Source organism: Zootoca vivipara, chromosome 6 (assembly GCF_965207765.1).
Source record: "Zootoca vivipara chromosome 6, rZooViv2.hap1.1, whole genome shotgun sequence".
Lineage (NCBI taxonomy): Eukaryota > Metazoa > Chordata > Lepidosauria > Squamata > Lacertidae > Zootoca > Zootoca vivipara.
Genome location: NC_142589.1, coordinates 60,551,187 through 60,569,342, shown reverse-complemented (window position 1 = coordinate 60,569,342; position 18,156 = coordinate 60,551,187). Strand labels below are relative to the sequence as shown.

The window sequence follows — 18,156 nt, the reverse complement described above, 5'->3', positions numbered from 1 at the left end:
AAGCTTTTCCAGTGAGATGATACTTTTATTAGTTGTGGGGTTTTGAGTACTGTTTCTAAAACAGTTTTACTTGCTTTATGGTATGTTTGTGAACCACCCTGAGATGCACATAAAAGGATATTCATAAATTAATAAATACTAGTACAGTACTTGGACTGTGCACTGAGGCCTCATAGCAACCTTTTCAGGCACCAACTGATGTAATGGCATTTATTACCAACCCCGAAAATTGGCAGCCTCTGTTTTGGATGTCTTAAGATAAATACTAGAAGTCTGGTCTTCTTCCTTGTGACCAGAGTATTCCATTGTGCTTGCTGTACTTCAGGCTGCAGGCCCCAACTCAAGCCACTGCCTACACATAACAAGCCAGCGTTTCTGGTTTGTGGTGGTTTACTATGAACAAGTGCACAATGGCCTTTCACTCTTGCATCACTCTTAAAATGCTTGGCAAAAGTATGTTGGGGTTCAAAACTCCACTCAGCCATGAAACTCTCTAGGTGGCCTTGGGCTGGTCACTCTCAGTCCACTCTCCCTCACAGGGTGGTTGTGAAGATGAAATGGAGAAGGGGAGAACCATGCACACCATTTTGATCTCCTTGGAGCAAATGTAGGATATAAATGCAACAAGGATTTTTTAAAATAAAAAAGAATAGAACTGGGGAGGGGAGAGGGTCCCACATTCAGAGAAGTGCCAACATCCATCAATAGAATGTGCACAGAGAGACATAGTTTAGGATTCTTGTTAAAGGCTACTGAATTATATAACATAGAACATCTAAGTTCAGCATCCAGCATGACCTTCCATTCTCTGAATTAGATGGGTACAGATGCTTTATAAACGCACAGGCTCTTAGCAGAAGTGAGGAAAGGATTGTGGTCTGCTAATGATCAGATTCAAAGAAACAGAGAAGCAACTTGCGTCCTCACTCTAGAATGCGAAAGTGATGCCTTTAGATAACTTTTGGCCAGTTAATGATGTGTCCTGTTTGTCCTTGGCCGAGGCGCGGGGGGATGAAAAACGATAGAGGATAAACGTCAGCTCAGATGGGAATCAGCTGAGAAATATCCAGCTACTTCAGTGCCTGGATAGAGGAAAACAGGTTTGCTGTGACTGATCACAGAGCAATAAGAACAACCCACAAAAAGGCTACAACAAAAAAGTGTGCTGGTTAAAACTAATATTCAGCCAGGCAGCTGTCACTTCAAAAGAAAAAGAATAGCAGGTCATTGCATTCTAGGATATGATAATAAAAAACACACAACTTTGCTAGAACTGCAGAAGGCAGGGTGGGGGAAGAGATAAAATACATTTTCTCCTGCAAAATGTGCAAAGCAATTCCAAGTAATGTGGCACATGACAGCTAGCTGGGATGGATTTGGAATGCAAATTTAGAGCAACTCTGAAATCGATCACAGAAAAGGACCCCTTTGAGGTTTTGAAATTGTATGAGCCTAAGAAAGGCATGGACTCAGAGTCCCCCAACCGTCCTTTCACTCATACAGGGACTGCAATGGTGCCTGTTAATACTTTCATCCAATTACCTTGTCCTGCATTCAACACAAACATACCAGCTCCCGTTGCTTTAAATTAATTCGAGCTTGTTTTCCTATAATCTTTAACCAATGACTTGAAAACAAAAAATCACCCACAGCAATATAAGACAGCATGGAAAAATGGGTGGTTCAGTGGTAGGCTGGTTGGCTCAAGGGACTGCTAATGAGACACGCGGCCTCTTATCTAGGTCACCCTTGCATTCGTCTCTCCAATGGCATGGCAGAACTACGCTTGGACAAGTATTGCGTAATGGAACTACAGCACAAGAGGCTTTCGTTTTGATTCATAAAACCAGCCTTTTGTCAAGGTTTGACGCGTGTGAACGTTTTACTCTCCCAGTCTTCTCCAGAACCACAATAAGTTGCTAAAAATGAGGGTGAAGATCAGAAAGAAGTCAACCAGCAAGAGGCATAAAATGGAATTTCAGGAACTGAAAGGAAACCCAGTACATTTTGAGCTCTAACAGACGTGCACAACTTGAGATTCATCAAGTCAAATGCAGCCCAAAAAGCCATAGACTGAGTCCTTCCGAATGTCTGAGAAACTCTGTATTTTTGTAGTCTCAGGAAAGCAGCCCAACTAGTTTAACTAGTGCACGTTGGCCCGGCTGACCTTAAATTGAACAGCCTTGAGTCTGGGTAGCCCTTCATCAGGAGGCTAATTGAAAAGGAAATATTCATTTCTTAAAATGTCCATTTTTAATTTTTATTCTAGTGATTCCCCCCCCCCCAATGCTAGCTGCACCCTAGCAAAATACATTACTAAGGATAATTATGAAGCAGCCAGCAGATTTCGAACGAAGGGGGATTCTGCTTGGTAGACCCTTGCCAACTCTGTGTAAAACAGATAGCACACTGATAGGGTGAACGCAGAACACTAACTGGAGCAATCACTGGGAAGCGCTGCAAGAAATAGGACTTAATATTGCGGAACACAGGAACCAAGGAGGTTGGAGCCTCTCCACTCTCCCACAAAAAGGAGCCGTGGTGCCCAACTAGGACATCATTGAGCAATTAATGACATTCTTCAAACTGCACAATGAGCTGTGGAATTCACACCCCAAAGATATAGCAATAGCCACCAACTTAGGCAATTTAAATAAGGAATAGAAGATAAGGTTATCAACAGCTACTAGTCATGATGACTATATGCTATCTTTAGGATCAGAACCACCATGCCTCTGAATACAAGTTGTTGGGGAAACACCAGTGGGAGAGAGCTGTTGTTCTTTTGTCCTGCTTGTGAGCTTTCCTTGGCATCTGGCTGGCTATTGTGGAAAAGAGGATGCTGGACAAGCTAGGCCTCTGGGTCTGACCTTCTCCTTTCATTTTATGCCACTGTTTCTCCAAGGATGTGTCAGGGTGACATACATTGTTCCCTCCTCCCATTTTATCTTCAAAAACAATTCAATGAGGCAGGTTAAGCTACTCCAAAACAATTGTTTTCACTCCCGTGCAAAATTATGCAGATGTGGTTGATTAAAACTCCCATAATTAACTAGCTAAGCCTTCTTTGTATCAGGAAGGAATAGTTCTAATGACATTTCCTAATAAAAAGATAGAAAGAAACTGAGAACATTTTGGGAAGCGCTTTCACCTTCTTGACAAGGACACAAGCTGGGCCTAAGAAGTCTGTGACTTTCCAAGAATGTTTTATCTTACTATCTTTAGGTCAGCGCAGCACATGGTCCATTGCACACAGTGGAACATTGCTGGAGGGGGGGGGGAACAGGCAGCAGAACTCCACACAGAATTCAAGAAACCTCACATCATTAGACTTCACATGTCAACATTCATGCTGCTGAAGCCCTTCCAATGTGCCAGTTGTTACAGATTGAGTGCAAGAGGAACTTGCCAGGACTGGCAAAGATGTGCAGGTTTGGGAGGCAGCAACAAGCCACAACAGCATTGGCCCAATTTGAGAATGAAACTTAGCCATGAAGACGGCAAACCATGTGTTGTGTATATTTGTGTATTCTGGTTTTTGCATGTGCAGCATTAACACACTGACACAGAGGGCATCTGGATATTGGATTCCTGCTATGCCAACAATACACACACAGGGGTCAGCAACCCGATTAAAGTGTGGTGCCAGAAACATGCCAGTTATCTTTTTCATAATCAGTATCACTTTTAGCTCCTGCTTCTGACAAGCCAATTTTAGATGCTCAATGCAAATTGTAATGAAGTTGGAGCTAGGAAGAGAACTGATCTAGTTAAGAATATGATCTAGCATAAGAAGCAGCTTATTAGACTCTAATAAGGAGTTATAAATAGGGCTGTAGATTCCATATTATAAAACATTCAAACAATGGGCCAAATTCTGTACCAAGGACAGCAGTCCTAACTTATGGCGAATAAAGCAAATGCACACACAGTTCTGTGTCATGTGTTAGAAACATAGGCAGCTAGCTGCCTTTTAACAAGTCTGACCATGGGCCCATCTGGCTCAGTATTGTAAACACTGACTGGCAGCAGCCCTCCAGGGTTTCAAGCAGGAGCTTTCCCAGCCCTAGCCGGAGACACCGGAGACTGAACCTGGGACCTTCTGTATGCATGACAATTGCTCTACCACTGAGCTATGGTCCTTCCTCAAATTATTATGTTGAAACTGCCTGTTAGTATTCCTCAAGCCCTGCCACTTTCAAGAATATCACTGCAGCCTTAAGGGCTAGCAGCTTGCTGTTTCAAAAATAAGCACACATTCCATTTCAAGAGAAATCTCAGGAGACACTCGGTTTTTACACCTGTGTCCTACTGCATTCTTTGAAGCAAGCCAAGGGTTCCTCCTCTTCATGTCAGTTTCTGAGTGGAAACCATATTTGCCTTTGGCAACATCTTTGCCCATCATGGAACTCTCTCGGGAGAGTTAACAAACCCCAAGCCTGAACACATCTTTCTGGATGCACCATATGAACTACTTATTCAGTTCATGTTGGCTTCTGGTATGGAAATTAACCTCCGGTATCAACAGCATCTAAACTAGAAGCGAGCTCTATTAATGGAGGGATCACCCACTGAAATTCTTATCCATCTCAAGCTTTCAGTAACATTAAAGCACCAAAGCTAAATTTGTAAGTAAGTAAGTAAGTAAGTAAGTAAGTAAGTAAGTAAGTAAGTAAGTAAATGGGGGAGGGGGACTGCTACACCATATTGGCCAGAAGAGATCCAGCTGTTCCAGCCCCAAGCCACTCTTAGAGATGCCATAGGAGACCTGCTTGATTGGACTGGAGAAAGAAGGTTGATGCTTTCAGATTCTGATGAGTGCTTGTATGGTAAACCTGGTGGATTCCTATCCTGGGGCATTAGGAGAGGTGCCCTCCCTCCTGGCGTCTGGAAAGAAAGAGATAAAAGCCCACATGAGAGCTGATGATTGGATTTTTCAACAAAATGGACCTGCCCATCTTCTTGATAGAATCAGCTCCTTGATAGGTCCACTGGAAAGAAAATAGCATGCTTTAGAAAGCTACTACGTCTCCAGGTTTTATAGCATTTACATTTTGTATTTTTACAAGTGTTGCTAGAATTATTATTTTTTATGGTTATAATATATTATTAATAAATTCTGAGATCTTACCAAAATGAACTATTACAATTATTGGAAATTGGACTTTTTAACTGAGTTGTTAAGAAACTGTGTGACATATTGATACTGATTAGTCTTTTTGGCTGTGTATTCTTGCCTTTATTACCAAAATTTTTATTGCTTTGTTTTGATTTGTTCTGAGCTGCCTTGGGCACAATTCTGGGGAAAGGAGGCATATAAGCAAACTGATTAGTAATCAGCTACACAAAGGTATACAACAAAAACTGTGCCCTGGGCCCAACACTGTTATGAGAATCTGTTTTTATTTACCATCTGAATTCAAGCACAGATTAAGACAGGGAAACAAGTCACAAGATGGATCCTTTCGGCTGCCAACATGGTGCACACAAAGTAATACCAGGACGAGGGGGGGAGGGAGAAGAAGAAAATCTCTAGCATCTAAAAACAGCACTGGAGTTCAGATTGTGACATATCAGACCTTAACTGATAAATTTTGTTGATGCACCCTTAGAACAGAATTCAGCTCCTTTCCCATAACTATATAAAATGCTGCCAGGCTAAAGGGATTTAAAACGTTTTGTCAGAATAATAAGTAGATATGACAGACACAGGGAGCAGGCAGAATAATAAGTCTGTTGTATAATGGCAGTCATTGTGGTGACAGGTGCGCTTGAAATGCCTAGCCAGATAATAAATGTGCTTCTCTCTAGCACCTTTGAAGGAAAAAAGGATCACGGTGCACTTTCCAATGTTAATTTGCTCAGGTTACTGCAGAACCAGCAGCAGGATGAAAGAAAGGAGGGGGGGGCAGTGAACAGGCATTAAGCTGGGCTTACCTTGGCAAGGGGTTGTGTTAAAATGGTACAATGAGGACAGGTAAGGAAGAGTGCAAAGGTATGCAGATGAGAGAGAGAGCCTGTCTGGATTAGTTCTAGGCAACTGCACCTTCAACCTAATCCAACCTGATCCACACCACCACCTGCCGACTCAGAATGAAGCTGGGGCAATGAGAAGCCAGTGGTAAAAAATCAATAGAAGAAGAGCTCCCCTTGTCCCTCAGGCTTCAGCGCCACGCTACAGGTCTGTAGATGGCTAGGTCCAACAAACAACATCATGCTCATAGACTATCGGTCCATCTGCCTGAGTATTGCCTATTGTGATTGGCAGCAGCGCTCCAATGTTTCAGACAAGGTGCCTTTTCCCAGCCCTGTGGGTTGAACCTGGGACCATCTGCCTGAAGAGCATGGGCTCTACTGCTTTCAAGAGTTTTTTTTGTGTGATCTCACTGGCAACTCTAAGAACAAAGGAATAGCCTACTGGGAAACCAGCAAGCAGAACATAAGCACAAGAGCACTCTCCCCTCCTGTGGTTTCCAGCAACTGGTATTCGGAAGTATTTGGAAGCTGCCTCCATGGTAACTATGGAGGTAGGGCATGGCTAGTAGCTATTGATAACCCTCTCATCCACGAACTTGTCTATTCCGCTTTTAAAGCCATTCAGCTCAGTGGCCATCGCTGCCTCCTGGGGGAGGAAGTTCCTGACGATATGCTTTGTGAAGAAGTACTTTCTTTTATCTGTTCTAAATCTTCCATCAATCAGCTTTATTGGAGGTCTACAGTTCCCTCCTAGAGCAGGCATGTCCAGATTCAACCATTCTTCAGTATCATTGTAGTGTGGAGATATGTTTGAGGGAGGGGCTGCTCATTCACCCCCTAGTTGCTCAAGTTCACAATCTGGCCAGTGCTGAATAAGGAAGGTTTTGCCGTAAGTGAGCATCCTATGCACAACTGAAAAGCTCATGTTACACCTTTAAGGAACTTGAAGATTTCGCAGTCGCACAAACACAGTTGAAAATAGCCTTGGTGTGGTATCCTCCCTCCCACGCAGAAGCAGCTGCAAATAAGGCTTTTGCTCAATTTTGACACCTCCAGGAAGGAAAGTACCAGGACTGCCTACGCTTCCCATCTGTGACTCAAAAATTTTAAGCCTTTGTATCAAAGGGGAGATTGGGGAGCAGAATCTCCTGAATTCTTAAATGCATTTAGTGTTGTTGGGAGTAAAGTTACTCAGCAAAGGGATCCGCTGACTTTGCTCTATGGGGAGCGGAGGATGAGAAGAGCACTAACTAGCACAAGCCCTTCTGCTCCAGGACATTTTCTCAGGAGCTCTCATAAATGCAGTACAAGCCTCTCCTAAGCAGCACCAATAGCTTGAGCATGATAAACACATTAAAATATTCTCCGACTCTTGTTCCCTTTTTGGTGTCATGTTCCTTTAGGAGTATGGGTAAAGCTTAGCAGATTGGAAAATAGTTGCAAGATTCAGAAAGGCAAGGAGGACTTCCAGATGGTGGTTTCCCAAGTATACAACTGTGTACAAGTGCAGCACCCCAGGGGAAAGCAAGGGGCTGCTCCTGCCACAGTGCTCTTAAGCTGCCTGAAGGAAGCCACTGGAGGTGGGGCTATCTCACCCCTTATATACCCAACTGATCACTGCAATCTGCAGGTGAGGGCCTCCTGCAAACACCATTTTATTGGGAGATCCATTCCATGCAATAATTGGATTTTGGCCTTTAGTGTGATGGCAACTACTTCTTGGAATCCCCTTCCAAGCTAAATATTAGACAGGTACTTCCTCTCTTATCTACAAGACTTTCCTCTTTCGACAAGCCTTTCATGTAGAGTTCTTTCCTAGTCTGCGCCTCTATTCGAATTGCTTTTAGATGCTTTTTAGATTATTTCTGTGTTTGCTGCCCTCGGTGTGGGCATCCTTTGGAAGGATGCAAATTTAGTTCATCACAAACTCTGGCAACTGGGAAGACCCCACAGTTAAAAGAGCGGGATTATTAACAGGAGTCTCCAGGCTGAAATAACCAATTCCACACAAAGAGTAACATAGGAGTAGAGACCAAGGCTTTAGATTCTGCAGTGACTTCAGCAAAAGTCCAGGGGCAACTAAGCCTTTTTTAGAAGCAGAGCGGTGGGAGGGCAGAGGTTCGTTCTGCTTCTTCTCCCAGAGGCAGCCTTGAGCAGGTGAGTCAATAAAGAGAAATATCAAGTGCATTGTATATAGCTGCTCCGGTGCAAAACTCCCCATTTGCATGAAGCTGTAAAAGGGCCAGTCTTGACATGAGCCTTGAGGAAATGTACCAGTAGGACTGGTGTAATGAGGGGGAGGAATGGGAAGTGGCTGTAGAACTGGATCTTAAGGGAGGGCCCAGCAGTTCAGGAGGCACTGCTCTAGATGTTGAGGAGGAACCATGTGGGGCGTCAAAGAAAAATCTTGCCTCAAGTCCTGTCAGCAGAGAAGCCACCTGATGCAACTCTGCCGCTGCCTCCCATCATCAAAGCGCTTCCTGTCCCCAAGAAGGCACTTGAGACGATCAGAGAGCTGGCCACTCCAACTCTGCTTCTGTCTCCAAGGATGCGGCCGATCTAGCCCACTCACAGGAGTGCCTTTTTGCTTTCTCAGTCCCAAAGCTTGGATCGCCAACTGTGCAAATGTCTGTGCCCACTCTGCTATTCAGCAGGAGAGCTCAGGACATGTGTCAAGTGTTGGAATGTCTTAGCTTATGCTTCACCATGTAACTTAGTGCTCAGATATAACAGCTGGCTTCCATCTTTGTTTTGGTCATGCAGTGAATTCTGGATTAAAGCCTTTGGCAGCCATCGATCAGAGAGTACAAGTACTGTGCCCTCAAATAGGAGCCAGGACAGGTCTATGTGGCAGTGGTGATGGTGGAGAGGCAACAGCCAGATGTCCTCATCTGATCCTTTACACAAGTGATGGAAAAAGAATGAGAGAGACTAAATGCCAAGAGTGCCCAGACCTGATGGGCTGTAATCCAGGTTACACATGGTGGCCGTCACAATTCCTAACAACCCTCCTGGCAGCCTCAAGGGTCCTCCATGCTAAAACAGTCCAAGTAAATGCAGCAAATGTCAACCCCCCAAACCAGCAGCCTACACTATTCCTCAACAATTTTGTTCAAATCAGAACAGCTATAATGCTTTTCCAGCTTTACGTAGAGCTGGCTAGAGATTATGATACTGTATAGATATTAACATTATATATATATATCTCAATTTGTCAAATCAAAAGGTGATGGCATTGGGAAGTTGAGTGACAAAGGAGACTGCTTAGCTTCAGAAAAGCATGAGGGGGCAGGGAAAGAGAAGAAAGAGACCGACGAAGAGAACACCAGCTGCCTAAGCAGCATAAGCATTGTGAGTTACCCAAAACACTATAATCGGCTAAAGAGAAAATTATACAAACCAGTAAGCACACAAAGCAAAGCCTTTAATATTGATTCATGTTTTCAATATTTCATGAGAGGCATCTTCCTCTGAATAGAACTGATGCAAGAGGAAATGCTTGGCCAGTTCAGAGAACTACAGATCCAGATTGAGAATAAGCCACAGAACTTCCACCTCTCCTTCACAGAAGCTTGGAAGCAGGGCCCAAGACAGGACAGGGGCAACCTTTCTGGTTCCACAGGGCAAATCCTTATCAGGATCAGCTTTACAGGCCAAAGTTGACAGGTGGCTTGTCTTGCCCATCAGTCTAAGTGCATTATGTGGGGTTCCTGCTTGGGACGTTGTCAGCCCCATGTTCCAAACACAGGTCATTGTTTCTTCCCTCCCTACCACTGATGGCTGCAGTTTGCTAACGTTGTTCGAGAAAGGTATTTGATTCTCCCCTCCCTGCCAGCTGACAGGTATAGAAGAATTAAGGCTGCTTAGTACTGGGTTCAGGTGCATGAAAGAGCTCTCGGGCACACCCAGCCCCAGTGCTAAGTAGAATTGCTGCCTCTTATTGGCTGATGTGAAGGGAGAGCAATCCTGCTTGGTCCTGGAGGATCAGAGAGCTCCTTGGTGCACCAGGACCAAGCAGGGTCATTTTCCTTTCCAATCAGCCAAATGATTGAAACCTGTACAGTTTTTGTCCTAATGTTCTGCTGCTTGTTCTCCGCCCTCAGAAGGAAATCCAGAGGGGCTTTCAGCTCAACCAGAGCCCATGATCTTGACTGTAATGTAATCTCCCCATTGCTTGGCTCAGTAGGGATCTGGCTGTGTGGCGAGGTCATTAAATGACCATTTTGTGATCACTGCATATTGTGTAATCTTCATTCCACTACCGGTATGTAAAAAGGGCAGTTAACTTGGTCATAATTCTGGACTGCATCTAAAAGAGTGAATTTACAGGGGGAAACCTGACCAGTGAATTCATGTTGCAGGGGAATGGTTTCATGTGAGTTTTTTCAGAACTAATTTCAACTGCTTTTACATACCTACCTTTTGCAACTGTAAAAAAAACTATGATACTAGCATGTAAGGCCCTAAGTAAGGCACATCTCCTTTCAGGAACTTGGTCTGTTCCCCACTCCACACACACCCCTTCCAATCTCCCTCTACTTTTCTTCCTCTTCAGACATATATACCTGTTCAGCCTCCAGCACAGATTTATGTCCCTCCACCTTTCCCAAATTCCTTAAGATTCTTAAAACATTCTCTCCCCAGTTGTCAGGGAGAAGCTTCATAGCTGTTGTATGGGCCAGATAATCAGTATTCTACACAGCCCAGATTCTGCTGGAAACAGAAAGGACTGTTGCTCCCGGCCTTGATTCAGTTTCGAAATCTGTACATCTGTCCTACAAGGGGGAAAGTGTGGCTCCACCGTGGGCTTATAATGTATGTATGTGTGTCTGCCTCTAATCTAATTTTCTCTTTCCTAAACATTTAACAGTTGAAACTGTTCCAGCAAATTGTTCAGCTCACCAAACATGTTCCCGATGTGCCCATTCTTAGTGAGAGGTCTCAGTTCATTTTTCCCCATTGCATATTGCTTGTAGTTGTCCCAAGCAAACTTCATCATCTGCAAGAAAAGGAGAAAGACATCTATTGGCTATCTGGATATTAGACTGCTGCATCCATAGCCCTTATGAATCGCCACACTGAAAGACAGATTAGAAGGCACACAGAAAAGGCAAGGTAACTGGTATTAATGTAAGAAGGCAGGAATTTCTGCTCTAATCTATATTTGTCATAATCAGTGCCATTTCCATTCAGCTGCGGTTTCTGCCACATACTATGTTATACATCTCACTGTCCAGTATTTAAGTAATTTGCATAACATTAATTTCAAAGTTACAGAATCATATTTTTTTAATTAAAAAAGTCATTAATTGCATATAGTTTTTAAATCTTCAAACACTGTGAATGAATCCTATTCACTTGACTGATTTCTGTTCCTGACCATAGGATTTTTCTGGTATCCCTAATCACATTTGTACAAGGTTGAGGCATAGCCTAAGGAGAGCCCTGCTGAACTGGATCAAAGCTGCATCTCATCAAGCATCATATCTCCCACAGTGGCCAACTAGATGCCTCTGGAAATCTTATAAGCTGGACATGAAGGCTGAGGAACCAGGGCAAATAGTGCTGACATGAGATACAGTTCTAGGCCTTATTGATAAATTTAAAATGAACATGTCCAGATGGCTGGGCTGGCACAAGAGACTTTGCCACCTGAGTTGCTGCCGCCTCTGCCACCCACTTCTTCTGTGTTACTTGCTGCCCCCACTACCCCTTCTCCTCTCACCCCTTAATTTTTGTAATTTTGCCAGTTGATTAGTAATGGCTATGCTAACTCTCTGCTTCCCTTTCCACACCGTCCTTGCCTTGTTCCGAGAAAAGGCCAAAGGGATAATTTCTCAAAGTGAGACATTGTAGTCAACCTTTGCTATATCGATTGATTTTGCCTTATGCCCAACCCTGAGGGAAATGTGCCATATGCACAGAGGTTTTTCCAAATCTACAAGTCCATAAATTAAAAAAAACCGCAAAATTAACTGGGTGATACACAGAGTGAGGCACAGCTCAAACATGTGTTAATTTGCAATGTCATCATTCTGGAGGTAAATCTGGGGCCATTGGTTATAGCACGTTCTGAAGCTGTGGGCCCTCCAAGATCCTTCCAAAGTTTTCCACTTGCTCTGGCCCAGAAAAAGATCACACATTTGTTGAGTTAAAAATGGTTTACTTACAAACTCTCCAAAGGTCAGATTCACAAGCTTCAGAAAGTTGCACAGGCAGTAAAATATGGCTTAGTTAAAAGTGGTGAAAGTTCCTACATTATTGGTACAGTGGTACCTCAAGTTACAAACGCCTCAGGTTACAAACTCCTGGAAGAGTTACCTTGAGTTGAGAACTTTGCCCCAAGATGAGAACAGAAATCGTTCCAGCAGCACGGCGGCAGCAAGGAGCCCCATTAGCGAAAGCACACCTCTAGTTAAGAACAGTTTCAGGTTAAGAATGGATCTCCGGAATGAATTAAGTTCATAACTAGAGGTACCACTGTATAGGAACTCAAAGAGTGGCTTGGGAGAGCCATGCGGTCTGAGCTTCTCTTGAGATTCTCAGATAGGCTAAGAACAAATGCTTGATTACCAATTTCTTCCCAAGGTGAGAGGAAGTGGACATAAGTAAGCCTGGTAGGACAGCTTACTCTATGGTATTAACCCCTTAATGCATTAATTAGACTTAAGCATGTTGTTTATATGAGGCTGACTATGCAACACAGACAAGGGTGTCTCCCAGCCCTACCAGGAGATGCCAGGGATTGAACCTGGGACCTTCTGCTTGCCAAGCAGATGCTCTTCCACTGAGCTATGGCCCTTCTCCAACAGATGTTTAGAGATGACAACAGATGGTTGGAGTGGAAGATGGTTTGGAAGAACAATGGCTGCCCAAGCTATGTCTACTCAACCTAATTTCTCTTCTGTTGAACAAGATTTTGTATTGTTTCAAAACCCTGCATAATTAGAGGAGACAATAGGGTGGTGTGAAGCAAAACCTTTCTTAAAAGCTATTGTTTGTCTCTTGCTTATATGTTATGTGGACCTGATCTATGCTTGGCTGGAAGACCAGAGGAAGCCTTTCAAAGAAGCCAGGAGGAGTTGCTAAAGAGGAGTGGAGTGTAGGAATCATATATTTTAATCATATATTTTAATAAATATATTTTAAAATTTCTCTTTCCACATCTCAGAAAAAGCTGTCTTTGTCATGCCTTCCTAAAAGATTCCTTATGGCAAAAGCAATTATCCAACTCCAAAGAGCATGGTTTGGGAGAGAGTTCCAAGAAATCATCAAACTGGCCTTCCGGGAAAGATTCTGAGGCATGGGGTCATTGACACGTATGTACAAACATAACTTTTTTGCTTTCCCTTCGCACGCTTGACTCCAGCTGGCAAGGGAAGTGAAAATGACAAATATCCACCCTTAAGAGACTACAATTGGTCAGTTGCCAGGCTTTTCCCTAAACAAGGCCTCTCGCTTTTAAAAAATGCAATCCAAGGCTACCTACTGTATTTCTCAGAGCTTTCTAAGGTCACAATCCTCAAGCAAGCTTAGTCTGCAGCCAGGGGTACAATTAAAAATGCATTCACTAGTCCAATTAAAAATTCCACTTTGGGCATAGTTGCCATCAAAAATTCACAACAGCATGTATGGGGTTCTATGCATCTGCAAGTATGTTGGAATGCCCTTCTCATACAAACATAAGAAAATGCTGCTGCAACTGGCCAATGGCTTATCTAGTCCAGCACCACATTCTCACAGTGGCCAACCAGATGCCTCCTCTGGGAAGCTCTTCTTGACACAACAGCACTCTCGCTACTTGTGATTCTCAGCAACTAGTATTCAGAGGCATACTGCAGCAGTGGAGGCAGAACCCAGCCATCCTGCTGACAGCCTTATTCTCCATGAGTTTGTCTAATCTTCTTTTAAAGCCATCCAAGTTGGTGGCCATAAAAACACCTGAAGGACCAATGATTAGCTAACCCTGGTGTAACAAGTACCTGTCAAGCAAGTTTACTTGATGCTCAGACAACATAGTGAAACTCATTCAGCCTAGGGAAGCTCTATCGGACCTTGGTGCCTGCTCCCATTACCAAACATGGCATTAAGAGGTTATTCATCTTCTTTACACAACCTTGTGAATGAACTCATTGATAAGGATCCTTCCTGTTTTCCTATGCACGTTTCCCAGGGCATGGTCAGTCTGAGGAGGAGCCAGGCTTCTCACATTCAAGATTTCTAGAGTTCCCAGTTTGTGTGTGTGGGTTGTGCTTCTCTCTCCAGCTGTATGGTTTCCAAAACCCAGCGTTACTAGCATCTGGCAGGACTCACTTTAATTAGCACAGGCTTCCAAACACACACACACACACACACACACACACACACACAGTACTACGTATAGTGCTTGGTTTAGTGGGGAGGAGAAAAGAAACCCCACACTGAGCTAGCTGATAATATTAAGATGCCACCACCAGAAAGAAGAAATTCTGGATGAATCAAAAAAGAAAGAAAAAAGCTAGTCAGCTTTTGAGATTCAGCATGGGATGAATCAGTTTTCAGAATTCATTAACTCTCACAGCCTAAATGTGCTCTCTAACAAGAACACAACCTCCTGTAGAAGGCTTCTGAGTACGCATCACTCATCTGATGCAGATATCTCATACCACTTTTTCCTGAGTTGAAATATGATGTTGTCTGCCAATGGCATTCATCACAGCTAAGAGGAGGGTGGCAAAATTAATGGATTAATTCAGACTTGTGAATATGTACACAGAAGGTGTTGGCCCTGGCCTTCTGTCCAAATGAAAGCTATCTGTAGCATAAAAGCATAAAAGAAAATAACAGAAACTTAATTTTTACAAAAGTTATGCCTGGTCCCCTCAATAAAATTTTGTATCTGCCACAGGTGACTAATCAATAAGCTATTTTCAAGGCTGGATTAACTGAGAGATCAGACAAAGGTTTAATTTGAAATATTTGCTCCTCAATTAATGGCAGAGCACACACTGAAAAGTGCCTTGCTATCTGACTTTTAGAAGACATCTGAAGTCAGCCCTGCATAGAGAAGTTTTTAATGTTTGATGTCTTACTGTGTTTTAATTTGTTGGAAGCCACCCAGAGTGGCTGGGATAACCCAGTCAGATGGGCAGCATATAAATAAACTTTATTATTATTATTATTATTATTATTATTATTATTATTATTATTAAAGTCACTGTCTTCCCCACCTGCTGTACCAAAATTAATGGCAAACACATTGGGCAGTATACAGCTAAATAGCTGCAGAAGCAGAATAACTCCCGCTTGCACAGCAGGACTTCCCTCCCTCTCCTCTCCCCCCCATGCCACCCCATTTGCTCCAGGGGGTTGTGGGGACCCCTAAGGCAAATTTGGGGGGGCAGAGGAAGACTGGGGAAGAATTTCCCATTGCACTAACAGAACCAATGACTTAGTACTATGTTGAATTCTACTAAGAAACACATTTTCCTTCCAGTTCCTATTGAAAGCTGGCAGGTATACAGTTAAACTAATATGGCCTCTTTTCTACCACTAAGAACCACGGGTGAAAGACACAATTAAAATTCAGTAGAAAACAGTGCCAAGAAATCTTTTGAATCCTATGGATGTTCTTTTTAATAATGAAAGCAATAAAAAACAAATATTTTGAATCAGAGCCTGTCACAAAACTAACCACATTTGTTGTTTTTAGGCTATTTGGCTTCTTGTGTGTTACTCTCATAGGGACTACTCTGTATTCCAGATTCCTCTATACCTGAAAAAAGAAAGTGTGAGCATTTGTTTATTAAAATTGTAAATTAACTCAACGGAAGCAACACCACAACCTTCCTTCAGTAACCTCTAAAAAGGTGCCAGTGTTGAAACTTAGGTAGCAGATACATACGTACATTTAGTCCAGTCAACTGATTAGACTGATCAATCAACTGGAAGTATTTGATTGGATGGCAGGTTTTATTTCATCTTTTGCTTATTTATACACCACACCTATTATATGTAAACAAGAAAACATCATCAGGCAAGTCATACAACAGTGGGGGAAGGAGTTACCTTTGCTGCAGACCACCCCCCAACCCTTGAAAAATCCCAAATACTGGAGGGCTGGAAAATGAAGAAGGTGGGGGGGGGGCCCATATCTGAGGATAACTACTTCAGAGTAGTACAATCAGTGCAACAGTGCTACTTAATCATGAAAATGAGGTTAATCAGACATTTTGCAATTTTGCATACTGTGAACCTCTGCAGCTGTAACACCCATTTGCTGCCAACGGGTTGGAGAAGCAAATCAGCAAAGTATACTCCCTCCCCTCTCTGGAGCGCAGTTAAGCATTTGGCCAGCACAGAGAGACCTTACCCATGGTTAATGTTAACCAAGAACTGGAATCACAGTTTTAAGTGGGTAGATCTCAGGGCAAGTATTGTTTGTATGAGAAGCACACCCTCCTACAAATTAAAACCACCCATCAAAAGGGGGCTTGTGCCCAGTAAGGCAACAGTGTGGTCCACCCAAAATGTACTCAGCAGCAATATTTCAGACCAGCAACCGAAAACAGTTTTTGTTCATGTTTGATCTTTTGCCAACCAAATGGGAAATGAGGCCAAATTTCTCATGTTGTTATGGAAAGGCTTAGCATCAAAATAAAATAAAATAAAATGAGGAGAGGAGAGAAGAGGAGAGGAGCGACTCACTGGCCGGATGCTCTGACCACAGTGCCTGAAACTCTTACACTTATTCTCCCTTTCTGTGCTTAGATTCACAGGGAGGATGGATTGCTTTCAGCATGTTGCCTAGTGACACCAGAGAGCCAAATGTGTTCTCTGGTGAGCAACAACCATTACATTTATACTTCTTATACTCTTGTGATTGTGTATAGTCCACATATTTCAACATCTTATCTTTTCTTTCTTTGTCCCGTGCTCCCCTTTCATCCCTGCTACAATAATATTGACTGCAAGTGTTTATTAGTGGCAAAAATTATTCAGGCTGTTCCAGATAACCCAGTTTTCATTGATTTATTACAGAGCTTTAGGGGCTGGAAGAGGATGACTCTTTTAAAAACCTCAACTCAGAAGGCCCCTGATCAGATCTTAACATTCTGTACTTTGGTAGCTAGTGATTAGAATCCAAGTTGCTGGATACAGTCCAAAGGAAGAATAAGCTTTGTATGGATTCAGTGCTTGGCCAAGAGGCATGACCATGAACACCAAGCAGCCAAATACCACATACTCACCCTCTCTGCTGCTGTTAATACAACCCTCTATCCCTTTCACTATTTTTCCAGTAAGGGTAAGCAGGAACTAGGTGGTGGTTGCAAAGATACTGCCTGAAAAATTTGCACCCAAATAATCCTGGAAATAGTCAGATATCTTGGGGCTGCCTTGGGACCCGAGTTGCTTGCCTACTCTTCCTCAACCCAAGATAATGGACTGGGAATGAAGCACAGGGAAAATATGCTAGGGAAGGGGGATGGGTCCCAAAAAGTAAAGAAAAAAAGGAATAAGCTGCAAGGAGAGAAGGGGCTCATTCAGTTGGAGACCAAGAAGGGAGGTGGGGAAGACCAGGAAGAGGCAGAGCAAACAGGTTTCTGGCAGCTCCAAGAAAAAAGGCAATGGAGGTAGAATAGCATCATGGAGGTGGGTCCTGGGATGCTCCAAAGGGCCAAATGGGAGGCAAGAAACCTTGACATTGCATGCAGACTACTCATTTCCCACAAATACACTTAACTTCACAGGCTACGTACTATTTTAAATCACTTGACTAGTGCATCAGTTACAATTCCCATTCTTCCAGAATTATAAAGCCTAATGTTTCAAAGCAAGAGCTTTGTGCCGTTCCCACTGTTTTCGAGGGAAATCATGGTTACTTATGACGAGACAACTGAAATTGCTTAAAGTTAACCAGAATTCAAAGCAATTAAATTACCCTGCTCCTGGTGTGAGGAAGGCAAGCTGCTAATGCATAGAAGGGAGGCCCTTGGGGCATGCGATAAAGAAACCGGGTCGGAGCTAAATTCTTTATCAAAGAAATGGCTTACTGTGGAGATGCATCTAAAAGCATATTGTATAGGTCTAATCTGATACATGGAGGAGTTAAACACTGGAATCCTTCGGTTAGACTTATTTGCAACGGCCTAAGCTATCAGCAGGGGTAAAATGTGAGCTTTACCACAAAATCAAAGTGAC

The 18,156-nt window shown here is 43.1% G+C and overlaps 1 protein-coding gene and 1 non-coding gene across 2 annotated transcripts in view; both read right to left on the bottom strand.

Moving 5' to 3' along the window:
• Positions 1-18,156, bottom strand: part of MAN1C1 (mannosidase alpha class 1C member 1) — a 146,335-nt gene that overhangs the window by 79,077 nt on the left and 49,102 nt on the right. Inside the window, exon 2 of the mRNA XM_035118282.3 lies at positions 10,879-10,975. Within this exon, the coding sequence (XP_034974173.3) occupies positions 10,879-10,975 (97 nt within the window). The remainder of the gene's footprint in view (positions 1-10,878; positions 10,976-18,156) is intronic.
• Positions 12,707-12,783, bottom strand: TRNAA-UGC (transfer RNA alanine (anticodon UGC)). Its single transcript has one exon. It is a non-coding gene; the product is annotated as a tRNA-Ala (tRNA).